At 44.9% G+C, this 15,760-nt stretch overlaps 1 protein-coding gene across 1 annotated transcript in view; it reads right to left on the reverse strand.

Moving 5' to 3' along the window:
• tbc1d5 (TBC1 domain family, member 5) overlaps nucleotides 1–15,760 on the reverse strand; it is a 54,139-nt gene that overhangs the window by 27,590 nt on the left and 10,789 nt on the right. The window contains exons 2-3 of the mRNA XM_023809792.1: nucleotides 2,535–2,585; nucleotides 16–131 (exon numbers count right to left, since the gene is read on the reverse strand). Of these exons, the coding sequence (XP_023665560.1) occupies nucleotides 16–112 (97 nt within the window). The 5' untranslated portion in view covers nucleotides 113–131; nucleotides 2,535–2,585. The remainder of the gene's footprint in view (nucleotides 1–15; nucleotides 132–2,534; nucleotides 2,586–15,760) is intronic.

Raw genomic sequence — 15,760 nt, forward strand, 5'->3', positions numbered from 1 at the left:
CTGAGGTTTACTCACATCCACTTCCCCTGTTGAAGTTCTGCAAGGGGTCAAATCCAGTCTCATGGTCTTCTGTCTGAAGCGGGTGCCTGGTCTCCAAGTTGGGGTGCTGCATGTCAACAATCAACTATGGCCTACAAAAAAAGGAAAACAGAACACAGCATTTCAGCTTCCTGTTGGACCAAACTGGTTTCTGGAAGGCCGAAGTGTTAGAGTACTTCAAACTTTTGCTTAAACAAAGCACTCATCTTTCAAGGCTTTATAATTGATAGAGGACCTGGGGGAAAAAAATGACAACACCATCAGTACAAGTCGAAGGATATGAAAAGAAACACAAAAAATGATCGTTAGTCACAATTATACCCTTGGCTGCTGCACCTCCGAATTAATGAATCTGGTCACATGACCTCTCACCCAGGAAGCAGAGCGGCAAACCGCGCCAACAGAGCAGCTGCCCGCTGCACTCCGTTATGTAACGCAGCCTGACACACTCGCTGCGACACACATTATTCACATGAAGTTAAATTACAGGAGTGACATGGTGCCATTATCTCAGGGGCCATGCGGCCTGAACCGGTGCCAAGGCCCACGTGGCAAATTCGGCTAATCTGCTCCCGGCGAAGGCAGCGCTTTCACAGCCCCGGCGGTGGATGTGCCACGGTAAGCAAATGAGCAATGAACATGCTGGGGCGGCACCTTCCTAATGGGTTCATCTCCCAGCATTGGCCACCGCACTGGGCACATCTGGGGAGCAAATTAGGACTGGTTACTCAGCAGGGGGCACCTTGACGCGAGTGAGTGAGTGAATAAAGGAATGGCTGGATGAGTGAATGGGACTGACTGGCAAAGAAAGAATGACAGCGAATGAACAAAATGATAACTGAATGAGTGAATGAATGAAGGAATGATTAAAAGAATAAAGAAATGACTGAATGAATGAAAGACTGAACAAACAAGTGGATGAATTAAAGAATGAACAAAAGAATGACAATGCATGAATGGAAAATGGAATGACTGAATGACCAAATGAACAAATAAATGACTGACTGAATATATGAATTAAGGAATAAAGGCTCCCCTGAGTCATTTTCCAGTTTCTAATTCTTAGACTCCTTTGAAAGACATGGTGGGAGTGGGGCAGGTTGGTCTGGGGGCAGCTTTGCTGGGGCAGAACTGTCACAAACTGCCATCATCATCTATATAAAGCAGCCAAGACGCTCCATCAGACTCCACACCCACAACACAGCCCTGCATTTAGAAGGCAGCACAGGCTAAGCCATACCATTTCATTATTACCCCGACATGAACAACGGGCACAAAATCCGCATCGTTTAGGCCGGATGCCCAGTGCGGGAGATGTGAGGATCAGCAAGTGTGATCATCAAATTCCAGCAAGGCCAGGGAACGGGCCACCGGGCCAGGAAATGGGCCACCGGGCCGCGGGACCAGGTCCGACCGGCCTCCTCTTGTGTTTACGCCAACTTAGCAACGCGACACCAAGGGGGCAGCTCTGATTTTATTAGCAAATTCAATCACTGGCACGGCTGAATATTTCATAGCGATAAAGCCAACGCAGGGAAAACGCCGCGATTGGTTGCTTCCAGAGCCCCCCCATCGGGAACAGCAGGCGTCAGGTGTCCTGGTGCTGAACGCAGGCCTGCCACCTCAACAAACACCCTACATTATTCATCAATAAACATCAATCAGTTAATCATTAAAGCGCCCCCCCCCCTACAAACTGTCTTGTGAAATGGAGGAAAGACTTTGTTCCCATGTTAGTAAACGAACAACATGGCGTAAATAAGCCAAGGTGGGTCAACTCACTAAGCGCTAAACTAAATACACTTACAAAGGTACAATTTTTCTTTGTGAAAATGCTACTGTATCAACAATTCAAGTTTTCAAAGAGAACTCTCTGGACTGGCACTCCTGTTTCAGTACTTGGTATAGCTCCCCCAGGGAAGGATCGCTCCCTTTAATAATTCTTGGACGACACTCTGGCTTTCCACATGGCGATGTCCATCCGAGGGATTTTACATTACCTACTTTTATACCGCAGTAAAAAAAAAAAATACACTCCCTTAACACTAATATTAACAAAATGCTTCACATTTTTCAGAAACAGTAAAAAATATATATTACCATAAAAGTATACGTTTTTCCCCTGATGTTTAAGTGTGATGTTGCTCATTGTCTGTGGCTAATGTATAGTCTTTGTCAAGAGCGGCGGTAATTTTGCATAATTCTGTCTGCACATTAAATCCAGCCGGTAGCCAGCTGCACGTTAAACGCTTTTTATTTATAAATGAAGTCGGGATAGCAGTTCTATTTTAATGAACGGAATGTGAACTTTAGTTAAATTAAGCTCACTGGTGGCGCAGTGCCGGGTCACACGCGTCTACAAGACGGCAGGAAGTAAACGCAGACGAAACAGGAAGGAGGGCGATCCTCCAGCATGGCGGAGCTGGGGCTCCGATCCGCCCCACGCAGGCCACTACCCAGGCCACCCCGAGCTCACCGTAACAATGGCTGCTCACCTGTCTTCATCGACCAGCCTCTGGCTCAAGTCTCTCCGCATGGACGATGATCTGAAAGGAAACAACGGCAAGACAGTCAGACAGATAGGCAGAGAATGGAGGGAAGCCGGCACCATATATACATGCCGTGCTTTGAATATGGAGAACATGAGTCCTATTGATTTATGACAAAAGCAAAGACTCTGCTGTGTGGAATATGTAATATGGAATGCTGGACGCCAATTATTTTTGTCAGTTTCAACTTATTTCACGGAAAATCGTCATACTTTTTTTAAAAAGTGGAAGGGAAACGATGCTGCTGGTCGTGTCCGTGTAAGAGCCGTGAATAACGTGGTGAAGTGACAGAGAAAAGCAAGATATGGCGTGGAATTGAAACTCCAGGGCTGACAGACACATTGTTAAACTGGGTGTTTGAGATTCTGTACATGAACCTGTAGCGCAGCTGCAGTAAGGGGACGACCCCAGTCGAGTAAACGCTGAGATCTCCGTAATACCAAAGGGACATGTTGGGGAGTGAGACGAAAAGCACAAAAATTGTTTGGAAAGTAGGTCTCCAGATGGTGAAAAGGTCCCTCCTCCACACCAAGTGGATTGTTACCTACACAAACGCTGCTTGGGGTGCTAATCTGCATGCACCGAGGGCTACTACACAGGCTGCTTATGCAACAGCTACCATGACATCCAGCTGAATTAAGGGCCTTGTGCAAGGACACACGGGCAGCCTCGGCCGGGCAGCCTCGGCCGGGCACTGACGTAGCTGCCATCCCGGCCCGTCGCCGAACAGCAGAACACAGGGATCGTCCGTTGCACCGCGCAGCTCATGGCTGCTGGCACGGCGACAGGGAGCCAGTTAGCTGCCGCACAGTCCACGAGTAGCTCCGCTATTTCCACAAGACGGGGGCCCCCATGTATTCACTTTGGGGTAATTGTGCCTCAGACGGCTGGGGGGAGATGGGGCCCAGGTAGAACAGGGCATACAGCTCAGCCTAATCAGCTCCATCATCATGGGAAGAATCCGAATAACAAACAGCTCCCTGGATATGCTCTGATGTTCCTACGGTAACAGTTTCCAGGTTTGCTTATAAATTATTACAAACACCACTAAACGGCAAAGGTAATATCTGGAAATTATAATGCCAGTATCTCATTATTGATAATATATTCATTACAGACTAAGACTGGCTATGTATCAACGCATTAATAAAGTCTGTCGCTGATTATTTATATGTGATTGCAGAGTCTGTTGAGAGTGGTTTTCACGCATCTGTAAACAGCTTAGGACAACAGAACGTTTAAAAACCATTCATAAGCGGGCCGGGGACATAAGCGCATTTCAAATCGCTTAGAAGAAATTAAGAAACTTTCAGATGACGCTGAACCATCTAACAATGTCAGATCCTCCCAAACACAGGGCTCACCACCTCTAACCCAGCTTATGCATCATACTTCATTGGACTTAATCAGCACCTTATAATCCTAAAGTTGTGACCCCCAAAAATCACCATAAAATGCAGAAATGCAGCATTTTAAAACTGAAACTGCCAGCATTTATCCAGCACACAGTGCAAAGACGGGCTTTCCAGGGACAAATAATGAGACCTGAAAGCATGGTTATTCTGTAACTAAAGCTTTTTTTTTTTGCTTGCTTGTCCGCCTTTAACCGTGCATTAAAGAAACAATTTGATCTTTCCTCTGACGAATGAAATAAATGTTCTGAATAATTTAACCAAAGCAAACATTTCTTGCTAATATCAGGCTAATTATAGAAGTGCAGGGAGATGGTAATTTAAGCCCTTGGGCGCTGATTGTAAAAATGACTCCCTGAAGTCGCAGTGGCTGTTTCAGAAAGCTAGAAAGCTAAGCACTTATTTAACAGAAATTACCCAATGATCAGAGGACTTGGGGGGGGGGGGGGGCGTGGTACAGCCATGATTAGAGAAAAAAATATGATATAAAAAATACATCCATTACTAATCAGAACTGTCAAACTGCACATTTTTTTCTCCTATTTGGATTACTACTCTGTATGGGGATGCTGATTCTTCTGAGAGTGAAAGAAACCCAGGGAAAGTGCTTGGCTGGACAGCGTGCCTCGTTTGCCGAAGAGCCATCTGTTTGGCGAAAGCCTGTCGATTAAGTCCAAACGAACGCTTTCCCATGGACTGAACACCCCACTTGGAGCTCCAAAAGCCTGGCTATGTGTTTAGCTACACTCGGCCGCTTCTCAGAGAAGCAGATCCCGCTTCGCAGGCAAACACGAACATGGGCGGAGGGGGGGGGGAGCGGAGATGTGTCACGGGACGTGAATCTTTCAGAGATGCTTATTTTGAGATTTGCTCCTTCGGCAGAAACCCTTGGTGTGGACAGCATCTTATTCTGGCCCGACGCAGCCATTCATAACTTGTGTTGGATGGCATCCCCAGGTCAGACCTTGGACCATAGCAAATTTTGAACAACGTAAAGGAGTTCTTTGCCTATCTTGCTCTCCATGAGAGTGTTTTACAGGTGAAGTATAGGGCGAGTCAGTGTCCAGCACAGCTGAAGCAGCTGGAGTCAAGGTCCTGGCTCTTGGATGCAATGGTGATATGAATACTTTGTCAGCCCCCAGATTCAAAACCTATAACCTTCAGGACACGGGTATGGATCCTCGATCACTGGAAAGATGAGCGCAGCTATAAATGGGATTTCCCTCCCCCACTTCAGAGTGAAGTACATGAGTCTTCATCTGGCAGAAAGAAAGCCTTGGGGGGGGAGGGGGCAACGATTACAATGACAACATAATCTCCCATCCAGCTCGAGGGAGGTAGGGAAGGGTGGGCTGATCAGTGCAGTGGCAGTCTTGCGTTCCGTACGATCGCACGCTCCCTAAACGCAATCCTATCTGGCCCACGGGGGGAGGTCATCCATGGGGCGACGAGAATGCGGACTACATAGTGCCTCAAAATTAGATAATGTTAATTTGACTTTGGAGAATAATTTCAACAATGAGGAGCAAAGAAAGAAATGACTTACTATTTAGAAAACAAGAAAAAGCACAACAAAAAAGTGTAACATTACAGTGAACTGTGAGATTATAGTGTATGCATGAAGACACAGGAATGCAAAATTAGCACCAAATGGTAATTTAAGAGCACAGAGTTCTTATTTAGTTACATGATGAGCCTGTCAAGCTTAGTCTGATGCATTTGTCAAGATACTCTTTTCGTAGCGTTTTAAAAGTCCCACGTCTGGGTTTCTCCTCCCATGTAAGATGGAAGGACCATGACCATCAAGAATGCAAAGATGCGAGACCATCTAAGAAAATCCCTCACTTCCCTGCAGTCTCGCTCATTAATACCGGTCAACTCAATGGTTCGGTAGATCTTAGGGGGTGTCGTGTGATTCCCAAGCCACATACACCGTCCCTCCCGCAATCATTCAGCAGAAGCCCCCGGCTGAGAACAAACAGAAGAGCGGCAACTTGGAAACAGATAAACAGCTCAAGAGAATTCAGAATTCTTTGTAACCACTTCGCATGGTACTTCTGCCCCAAATACCCTGCTCAACTTTCGAGACAGTGGAAGTGCATTTTATGACATTTCTCCACATTTTATTTAAACAGCAGATGCTGTTATGCAAAGCAACATAAAATGTTTGAGAAAGCAGGGTCAATCCCTGGAGCTATCCCAGATAAGATCTCACCAAATAGTGAAATCACTCTGCTGACCCTGGGGTTGGAACCGGTGACCTTTCCCGATCACAAGCACAGCATCCTAACCCGCAGAGCCACACAGCACCCTAAAGGTCAACCTTAGAACACTGAAGGAAATGACCGGAACCTTCCATGTCAGTAAAAAAAAAAAAGAAACCTTTCTGGACAACAGTCAGGTGGATCTTGGGACACATCAAAGATGGCTCTGCAGGTGGGAGCGGACGGCTGACCCTGAAACTGTTAACCGTGGGTGTGAAACAGCACCGATTGTGCAGACGTGGCAACAAAAAATGCGGATCCAGAAACCAAACCCTGACTTCAGCTGCCAGTGTTTGCCCTCAGAACCTCATGGTCAGAGTGAAACCCCTCGACTCCACGCTGACAGGTCAACATTATTTGTTTGGAAAGTTTTCTGTCATTTTTCCCCTCATATACATTTATGTTATAGGTCCAAAGGGGCATACAGATTAAGAGCACACAGGTCCAGCAAATGAATTAGAACAAACCAGAGGTCATTAACACACCGACAGGAACATTAAGCACAATAAATTATACAGTCTCACTGCATTCAGTGCATCGTAGGGTTACAACCTGGCTACCAGGCCAACTAATATATTATACTAACTGAAGTATAATACAGCCACATCCTTACACAGTATTTTTCATGTGAAAAATGCAATTAGAAATATCTGTGAACTACAGAGAAGTATGGGTAGAGATATTGTGGTAGAACCAGGCAAGAACAAAAGCATCACGGACTGGTTCAGGGTGTTTTTATAAGCAGCAAGAGGGATTGATAAGTCTTGAAGGAGAAAGGCAAAGTGCTACACCACTGAGGTATCCACCCTGATTTTGCCGGGCACAACCATCTTCTGAGCAGTCGGCAAGTGTTGCGGCCTTAAGATTTTATTTCCGAAGCAAGGGGACTTAGGGCCAGCTGTTTGCGCAGCTCTAAACCAAAGTAACCTTTGGAGAGTTGCGACGTCGCCGTTCTGACGAGCCGCTCATTGAATCTCCCATCATGCATCTGATCGGCCATTCAGAAACGAAAAACAAACAAATAAGTCAAGGCGGCCATCTGCTTGTTAAAGGAAACAATAAACGTGCATCTTTTTTTAATAAACAATAAAATTACACCTACGGTCCTTGGGAAAAGCCGATTTAGGGAAATCACAGACTTCATGTTATTTAAGTTGCATATCTTTTTTTTTTTTTTTTTTTTAAATAAGCTCCTCTTTAATTTATTACGGGAACACACGCAATACTTTTGTCGTTCTCGTCTGCTTCGTTAACAGTGGCCAATCAGAGAGGAGCCGAGGGATGCAATTTCACAACCGATGCATTCCTCAGACATAAACCATCTGCTACCGGTGGAAAAAAAAATCAAATTAATCCATTCTTTATCACGCTTTCGCATTTTAAAGCAATTAAAACCTCTTCTCCGCCTGAAAGCCAGGCGCAGAGGTATCTCGGTAATGAGGAGTTTGGCTAACTTTGCGCAGGTTCCGCGAAAACGCTGCCGCGCCTGGTAAGTTTTCCGGGGCTTCTGCACTCCGGTGAGCCGTTAGTCCTGCGATACAGATGTTGGCAGCGGCGGGGAATGGTTTATTTTTCCTTTATTAAACGTTCAATCATTTGTGAAAACCGAGAAGTCCCATAATACGATGGACGCTTCACGGCTGATTATTTTCGGCACTGCGTGGTTATTTTTTTTTAATTCCCTCTAGTCCAGACAGAAATATCAAAAGACCACTAACGGGAACGGTGGATCAAGAAAAGCCATCTACTAGCAAACTAAACACAATTAAAGCCGATAAACAGGCACATGTTCATAAAGAAAACATACGCTTAGATTTCTATAGCGATCTCCGCCTAGGCCCTTATTGCGAGGCTGAAAGCGATAGTTCTCTCAAAACACACAAAGCCTGCTTTAGACATTACTGAACATGTGTTTCTTATATTATAAAACAGTGCTAAACTTAAAGCACCATATTAGTACACATGAGCAGCTCTGCAGGGGGTGAATCATATTAATTGCACCCTAGTTTCGCTTCCAAACCAAATATCTGTGTTAGCATTTCAGACATTAAGCTTCAGCAGGTATGCAAATGAATAACAAGCTCGCGCTTCCGAAACCCCACCTTTGCTTATTACACGCACCGACCCGATACATTATTTATAGCGTTTAATGAGTCGCATATGGGGTTGTCCTATATAGGATTATATTTTGCCAGATTAGGATACTTTTGGAGCAGTCTGGGTTTAATCAGCAAGGTCGTCCTCGGCGGCAATTTGAACGCACCTTGCCACAAATCACGAAGTGCGCTATTAAAAGAGGAAGACGGTGACAGCCTCGTTTTACAGTCAGAGAATTGGAAAGATTTTTAAAAAAGAAAAAGCTTGCTCAGTTAAAAAAAAAAAAAGTGACTTGGGCATTGAGGCCTGTGATAATGTGATTAAAGTGGAATCCTTACTAATAAAGTCCAACTTCATAAATCACGAGAAATCCAGAAACTCCCAACACCATCTGTTAACATCAGGAATATATGACGAGATATGATATATATTTAATAGGTAAACAACAATCTAATTAAGATGGACAAATACGCTGTGCTCTTGTCAGTGGGGAGCGTTAATTACGCACTACATTTTAAACTCGAATTAAATATTTAAGCTCTAAAATCATCCCCGCGTCTCCAGCCATGAATGCATTAATGTCGAAATGCAGAGCGACTCGCTGATGGGATCCCAGCAATGCGATTTGCTCGCATCCCAGCAGCGGTTAATTGTTAAGGAACAGCGCCTCACCATATGTACACGGTGGGCATTTAGGGAGGCACGTTCCCAGCGCGCAGCCCCGTGTGTCCCTGATCCTACATCACAGGCTGACAAACTGGGGGGGGGGTTTATGCAAGACATCCACCAGCTGAAAAAAAAAATTGAAATAAACAAAACTGGTGACTAACAGAAAAGTTGCAGGATAGCAGTTACAAGCAGACGATACACGTTTGCCTGGGAATCTTAGTAATATTGTTTGAGCATAAAAAAACAAATATAAGCTATAGTGGAAATCACTACAAAAACCAGTTAGTAAATCGGTATTTACAAATTTGCTATATGCACCATGGGTATGTACCCTGGTAGCCAGTCCATCCATCCATCCCTGCTTGCCCTATGTACGGTTGCAGGGCTCTGTAGCCAGAGCCTGTCCTAGGCAGGGAATAACCCAGGATGGGGCCCCAACCCATCACAGGGGAAGGTATATTAGCATAAAAGAAAACAAAATAAAACTAATACGTAGAAGAAGTCATGAATCAAAGTGTACAAGACTAAAACTTAGTAGACAAAAAAAAAAAAGGAAATGAAATGATACATTTTGGTGTTTCTGCATGATGCAGTAAATCCAAATTAAGGGCGACAAAAGGAAGGGATTTTCTCAGCCGAACCGCCAAACGTAAATCAGCCTAACGATGTTTGTTCGCGCGCAGGTTAGGAATTAAGGACAGCTAGGCCATATGCTTTTCCCTTCGTGCGAGATGGGCCTCACATCACTCCCGTTTCCGATTAGCAAGATGATTTATGCTGCAGTCGTGGAAAACTCCAACCAGCGAATGATAAAATGTGGTGTGACTGGACCAGATGTTGCACAATAAAACAGGATTTACCACTGTAATCTCGGGTACTTAGTCTATACAAAGCTAATATAGGACACTCTCGAATGTGGCAATGTCATAGTCTCTCTTTTAATAGAGAGGGAGGAAAAAAAAGACGACTACAAACGATAAGAGATAAATGGCGTGTTTGGTTGGGCGGATGGCACGGCGTGGGTTGATGAATTAGGAACAGTTTTGTACCGAGACTTATCTGCGAGACAAACCTGGCGGAGATCACCGGGATTAATTAAGCGTGAGACACCACTTTGCCATTGTTCCCATAGCATTCGGTGCAGAAACAATGATTAATCAGCCTTTTACCATTCTCCAGAGACGGGCCCGATCCCCTGTAAATCCGCGAGTGCGGCTTGGGGGGGGGGGGGGCACACCATGCCGGGGGAAACGCAAGCAGTCTGCAGGGTTTGAGGGGGCCGTTGTGGGTCAGCCTCCACATCACAGACTTGGGATGTGCGTGTAGATCTCCCTCCCCCCCCCATCAATTCAAGACAAAATACATACATTCCAGTTCAAAGTTATTCTTTCCACTGCAAACTCTCAAACTGACAGAGCAACACTTGTCAGAGACAGTCAAGGGGTGATTAGGATTTCGATCTTCTGCATGACAGCCGCCAGGAAGAGCAGAGAACAAGCCGTTGCTCTAAGCCCACTGACACAGACTTGTTAAGGGCGGAGAGACAGATCTACACAGAAGCCCCCTGCAATCTATTCTTACGACAACGTGTGCAGCACCTTCTCAAATTAACACCCGGCTAATCAGCAGGGTGGTTTCTCATCACTGTGGGGTTCAAGGTCTTATAACTGAGGGATGGACTGTCATCTGGAGGCTGCCTGACGCTCATTCAGATATACGGCCCTTTAGCCTGATCACGTACCACCCCCCCCAACCGACCCCCCCGGCTACTGCACCGCTGTTGTGGAACCTAAGCGCAGGAATTAGCACCGGACCGTCACAGACTTCCCAGCAGACATCCGTGCCGTTGCCGATTAGTGGGAGCCGTGCAAGCCGCGGAGACGCCGGGAATGATTCCTCTGAGGGTTTTTGGTTTTGAGCACAGCTACATGGGGGAGGTGGGGGGGGGGGGGGGGGGAAATCAATGCATCTCTCACCGCTTCCCCTCTGAGACCATTGACTGCAATGTAACAAGCAGGAGTTCAACTTCAAAATTTTCAGCCTATGAAACAGCCCTGCAAGTACTGTACCTCCCCAATCCCCCTCCCCACCATAGATCTGTAGTATCTGCTGGATACACAGGATACCTGTGAAAGCAATCACATTAACGACACTTAAAGTGATGCTATTCATGCTTAAAAGAGTGATTATTTTAAATTAATTCCATCTTAAATGGACACAAGGCATGTGGCGTAACAATGCCTCTTAGAAACACAATCAACCTGCAATTGTATGCTTTTATCTTTTAAAAAAAAAAAAGTAATTCAGAGAATGCTACAATTCTGAAGCTACATACAGTAATCACGGTGCTTTGTGATCTTAAAGAGTGAGGAGGTCGGGGACATTGCAAGCTACATTACTGCTACAGTGAAACCAACAATCAAACTCTTGAAAATCAGGATACATTCTGACAAAAAACTTTTGATGACCACAATTGTACCTCAGACTTACAGTTTAATCATTTTACGTAACAGTCAAAGAAATCTAGTTCAACAAAATGAACGTTCAGGACACAGGGTACATGCTACAGCGTGACAATGCTAACATGATTGCTCGGCAAACCAGGGCTAGCAAACGAGCGGCCATGAGGTGGCAGCTCACTGGCCAACTGCCAGGCCTGATTGCCTTTTGTGACGAGGATCTCTACCAGTGCATGTGCTGCCTCCCAGTTAATGCCACTGATGGCTCTCACGCAGCGTGAGATGCTGACGTACACAACAACAGCCATGCTAGCGTCCGCTACCGTCATTTCATTCATGTCCATCATACTGACTGGACGACGTCAGTCTAACAATCCACCAAACACAAAACACAAGAGTGGGTGGTTGTAGCTAACTAAGGCCAAGTTAGAAAAAAAGAAAACACACTAACTTGACTGAAACAAAAGTAGCAGTGGTAATTAAATACACGTGTACCTGTATCACTTGAGGAACGGCAAACAATCACGAGACGAGGGAAAGTGGAAAGGCTTTTATTTGGGCACGGGAGTGGAGGTGTAAATGAAAAGCAGCCGGGATGAACGGTAACAAAAAGGCCGTCATTTCACTGTCAGCATGAGGGAAAACAAAGGAAAGAGAGCAGTGAGTTTCAAAGAGCGGATACAGGTTTTTGCTGGGGCATAAATGACCGGGTGAGTGTTGAAGGGAGAAAACAATCAGCTTTACAAGACTGGTGACAAGGTATCAGAGAAAGGATACTATAACCCATGGCTCTTCAAAGCTGGACCCCGATTTCTAATCCAGCCCTTGTTTTCAGTTCTCCTAGGTAGTGAGTTTAATAATTACTTATTCTGATTGGTCAGAGGCTTCACACCTGGCTCACAGGTAAAGAAAGGCTGGAAAATCAGCAGTGCTCAAACCTTGAGGCCCATGACTTGAATAGCTTTGGTGTATGTTCATTGGTTGCCTGGACCCCGCCCCTTCTCCATCTTCCAATCCCATTCCTCTAGCTTGTTTTCATTTACATATAGCAGTTACAACTAAAAAAATATCATAAGCGCAGCAGTTGGGCTTTCAGAAATATTCCCCCAACTGGCCAACTTCGACAGCTCTGGGACTGACATGCCTATATGGGAATGCTCCTCTGCATGCATGCGTCTCGGACTTCCACAGACAGCGTTACGCACAATGAGAGACACACAGGTCAGGAAAATACGACATTTACAGAGGACGCAGCAGGATGATACTTTCAACCAGCCTCGGGAATTCTTCATCAGGGTTGGAAACCCACTCTTTCTTTAGGCCCAAAGCACGTTTAAAATCGACCGGCTATGAAAAATGCATTCAGGTTTGTGGCAGTCAGAACGGATGCCTTCTGACTGATGCGGTGGCCTATGCACTGATAAGAGTGTTTTTTCCATTCATCCATCTTTCCGTCTAGCAAACTGTGTATTCCTACTAACACCAGTTACAAATATTCACCACATTTCTAACCGGAGAACCTCCTACAGAACTGGAACTAACTTTCCTCTTCTTCATCAAAAAAATTGTTTCTCAAGACCCATGACCCTTAAAAGCATTAAATATACGTACAGACATACATCACTGTTTGATACCACAACAAAAACAAGCACAAAGCAATTAAAAAGACTAAAAGTCACTCTTTCTGGGTCAGCCTGAACCCAACTAAATGCAACAAAAAATGATTCCTGTTTGTTTGCATTAATAAAAGCATTTCGTACGCAGCACAAACATCTAAACAAAGAGCGAAGTTGGCAAGCACACTTAATTAAAAGCTGCAGATTTCCCCCCACCATCACGATGATAATTGCCCCATTTTTCAGACTTTGGTATAAGTTCCAGCACCAACAGTCCTGTTCATCCCAAATAACCATTTTCTATTGAGCTCTCCCTCCGTCGGCCATTCTGCTCTCATGCCACTGAGAATCTGGAATAGAGGAAGTGCTTCTCATTTCATAGCGGGAAATTCACATCAACGTCAACATCTGTTGCTTCTTCCACTGTGTCACTACAGGGCAGCTCGGTCTATGTCCCATTCCCTGTTTGAAGTCCATCTATGGATAAGGGGAGAGGAACAATAAACCAGCCTGTATCTATCTTAAGTGCACCCAACCCCTCCAACCCAGAATAGTCAGGAGAACTTAAGGAACTCTCTGGGACAACGACGGAACACCTCTTTTATTAAACATGATGTGTGGCTCAGTAGGTTAAGATGATGCGGCCATGAACAGGTCGTTGGTTCAAATTGAATTGTTGACAGAGTGATTTCACCATTGGGCCCTTGAGCAAGGTCCTACCCTCTCAAACTGTGTCTCATTTTAGACAAAAAGCTTCTGCAAAGTGTATACGAAAGCACCAAACGCCTGCAGATAAAGGAAAAAAATAAAATGCCTGTAAAGAACTGGAGCCGTCTAGCAGAAGCTGCAAGAACAGGATTAAGGTGGCGTGCGAATTTAAGAGGAACAACCAGATCAGCGGCTCTACATGAACTTCCCGTTAAGGACGAGAATGCGGACAGAGGCTGGAGGGGCCAGCGGGGCAGGTGCGTCGCTTTGTCACAAAACCTTCAGGAATAATTGAAAGCGACGAGCGACAGAGGTACACATGATTTATTGGTCTCTCGCTCTGCTCCCTGGCATCCTCCGGGCTGGAATCAATTATTTACAGACGCTGTGTCTTCATATTACTCATCCTTCCTCGAGCAGCCAGGGGCCCGTTCGGCCAAGTCGGGAACACGGGAGCGTACCCAGCTTTCGGGATTCTTCTGCGAGCAGTCGTTTCGGGCATAGTAAGTTTGCGTTGTGGTAAGATGGGACGCTACCAAAGAGGCTCCCAGAGATTCACGGTGACGCAATTACCATCAATGCTGGACACTAAACTTTCGGCTAGGTCAGGCCTATGATATCTAATAATAATAATAATAATAATAATTGACACTTTTATTAATCCCCGTGGGGAAATTCTTTTTACGCCTGCCTGAACTTGCTCTTTGTAGAGCAAGCTGTCCGCGAAGGGCAGCCACCTGTAGCGGCGCCCAGGGAGCTGGGGGTTAAGGGCCTTGCTCAAGGACCCGCAGACGTGCTGGGCTTGAACCGGCGACCTTGTGATTACAGGCACACGGCTTAGGGGCAGCGTGTGGCTCAGTGGGCTATCTGTGCTGAAATGGCGAAATCAGAAAGAAGAAAAATGTCAATGCTGGAATGCACATAGATACGTGCTGCAACGCATTGTTTCTCAACCGAGGACCCGAGGACCCCCCCCCAGACAGTCCATATCTTTGCTCCCTCTCAGCTCCCAACAAACCTGTAACCAGTGTATTCAGTGCTTCTATCTGTTTGATTTTTTTTTATTCAGGTGTACTGGGAAGCAAAATTGGGGACTGTCTGGGGTCCCCAAGGACAGGCTTGAGAATCACTGCTCCAAAATGTCATGGTCAAGTGTCCGAGTCCAGGTTCCCCTTTGGAGAAGCACAGCAGGAATTTCTGCAAAATTCCGTTGCAGTTAAATTGTGAAGAAAACAATGTAATTTATGGAATTTGGTATATTATTGCATTATAGAAGCCCTGCAAATGCCCTCAAAAGCTGAATTATTTTTGAAAGGGATATACTCTTCTCTTAAAAGTTATAGGTCTCATAATTAAATAACACAGCACGATTTTAGGTTTAATGAACCAAGCTGTATTTATTATCCTAGCTAGTATACTTCTGCATTTATAAATACAAAGTATAACTCACACAATATGTTTACTTCCCCTTATTAATTATGTAAATAATACAACAAAGGCATATCTTAAATCCATTACTGCAGTGAACTCTCCTTGTCTCAATAAATCAGCATCTACAATCAAAATAGAAATAAATTTTAATGCATAATGTATGCGCTTGTTGCCACAACATCTGTTCATTACGGAGAGTAATGCATTCTTGTACTTTTAAAAAATTTCAGCCCTATAAAATAATCATAATGAATGCTTCATTATGGGAGCAGAAGTTCACAAGACAGAAACGTGTTTTACAACAGCTTTGTCGATTTACCATTGCTCTCATTTCTTCTTTGACAAAGACAGTTTCACACATTTTTAAATAAAAAAGCGGACAATTTCTCACAGAAAAATGACAGTTAAGCTATATTGCAGGCATACGGCTCATGCGAAACCTGTGCAGGGAGCAAAAATATTTCTGGTGTAGAATTAACGCACAGACACACTGTATAAAGAAGAAGGCAAGAGCAC

Source organism: Paramormyrops kingsleyae, chromosome 23 (assembly GCF_048594095.1).
Source record: "Paramormyrops kingsleyae isolate MSU_618 chromosome 23, PKINGS_0.4, whole genome shotgun sequence".
Classification (NCBI taxonomy): domain Eukaryota; kingdom Metazoa; phylum Chordata; class Actinopteri; order Osteoglossiformes; family Mormyridae; genus Paramormyrops; species Paramormyrops kingsleyae.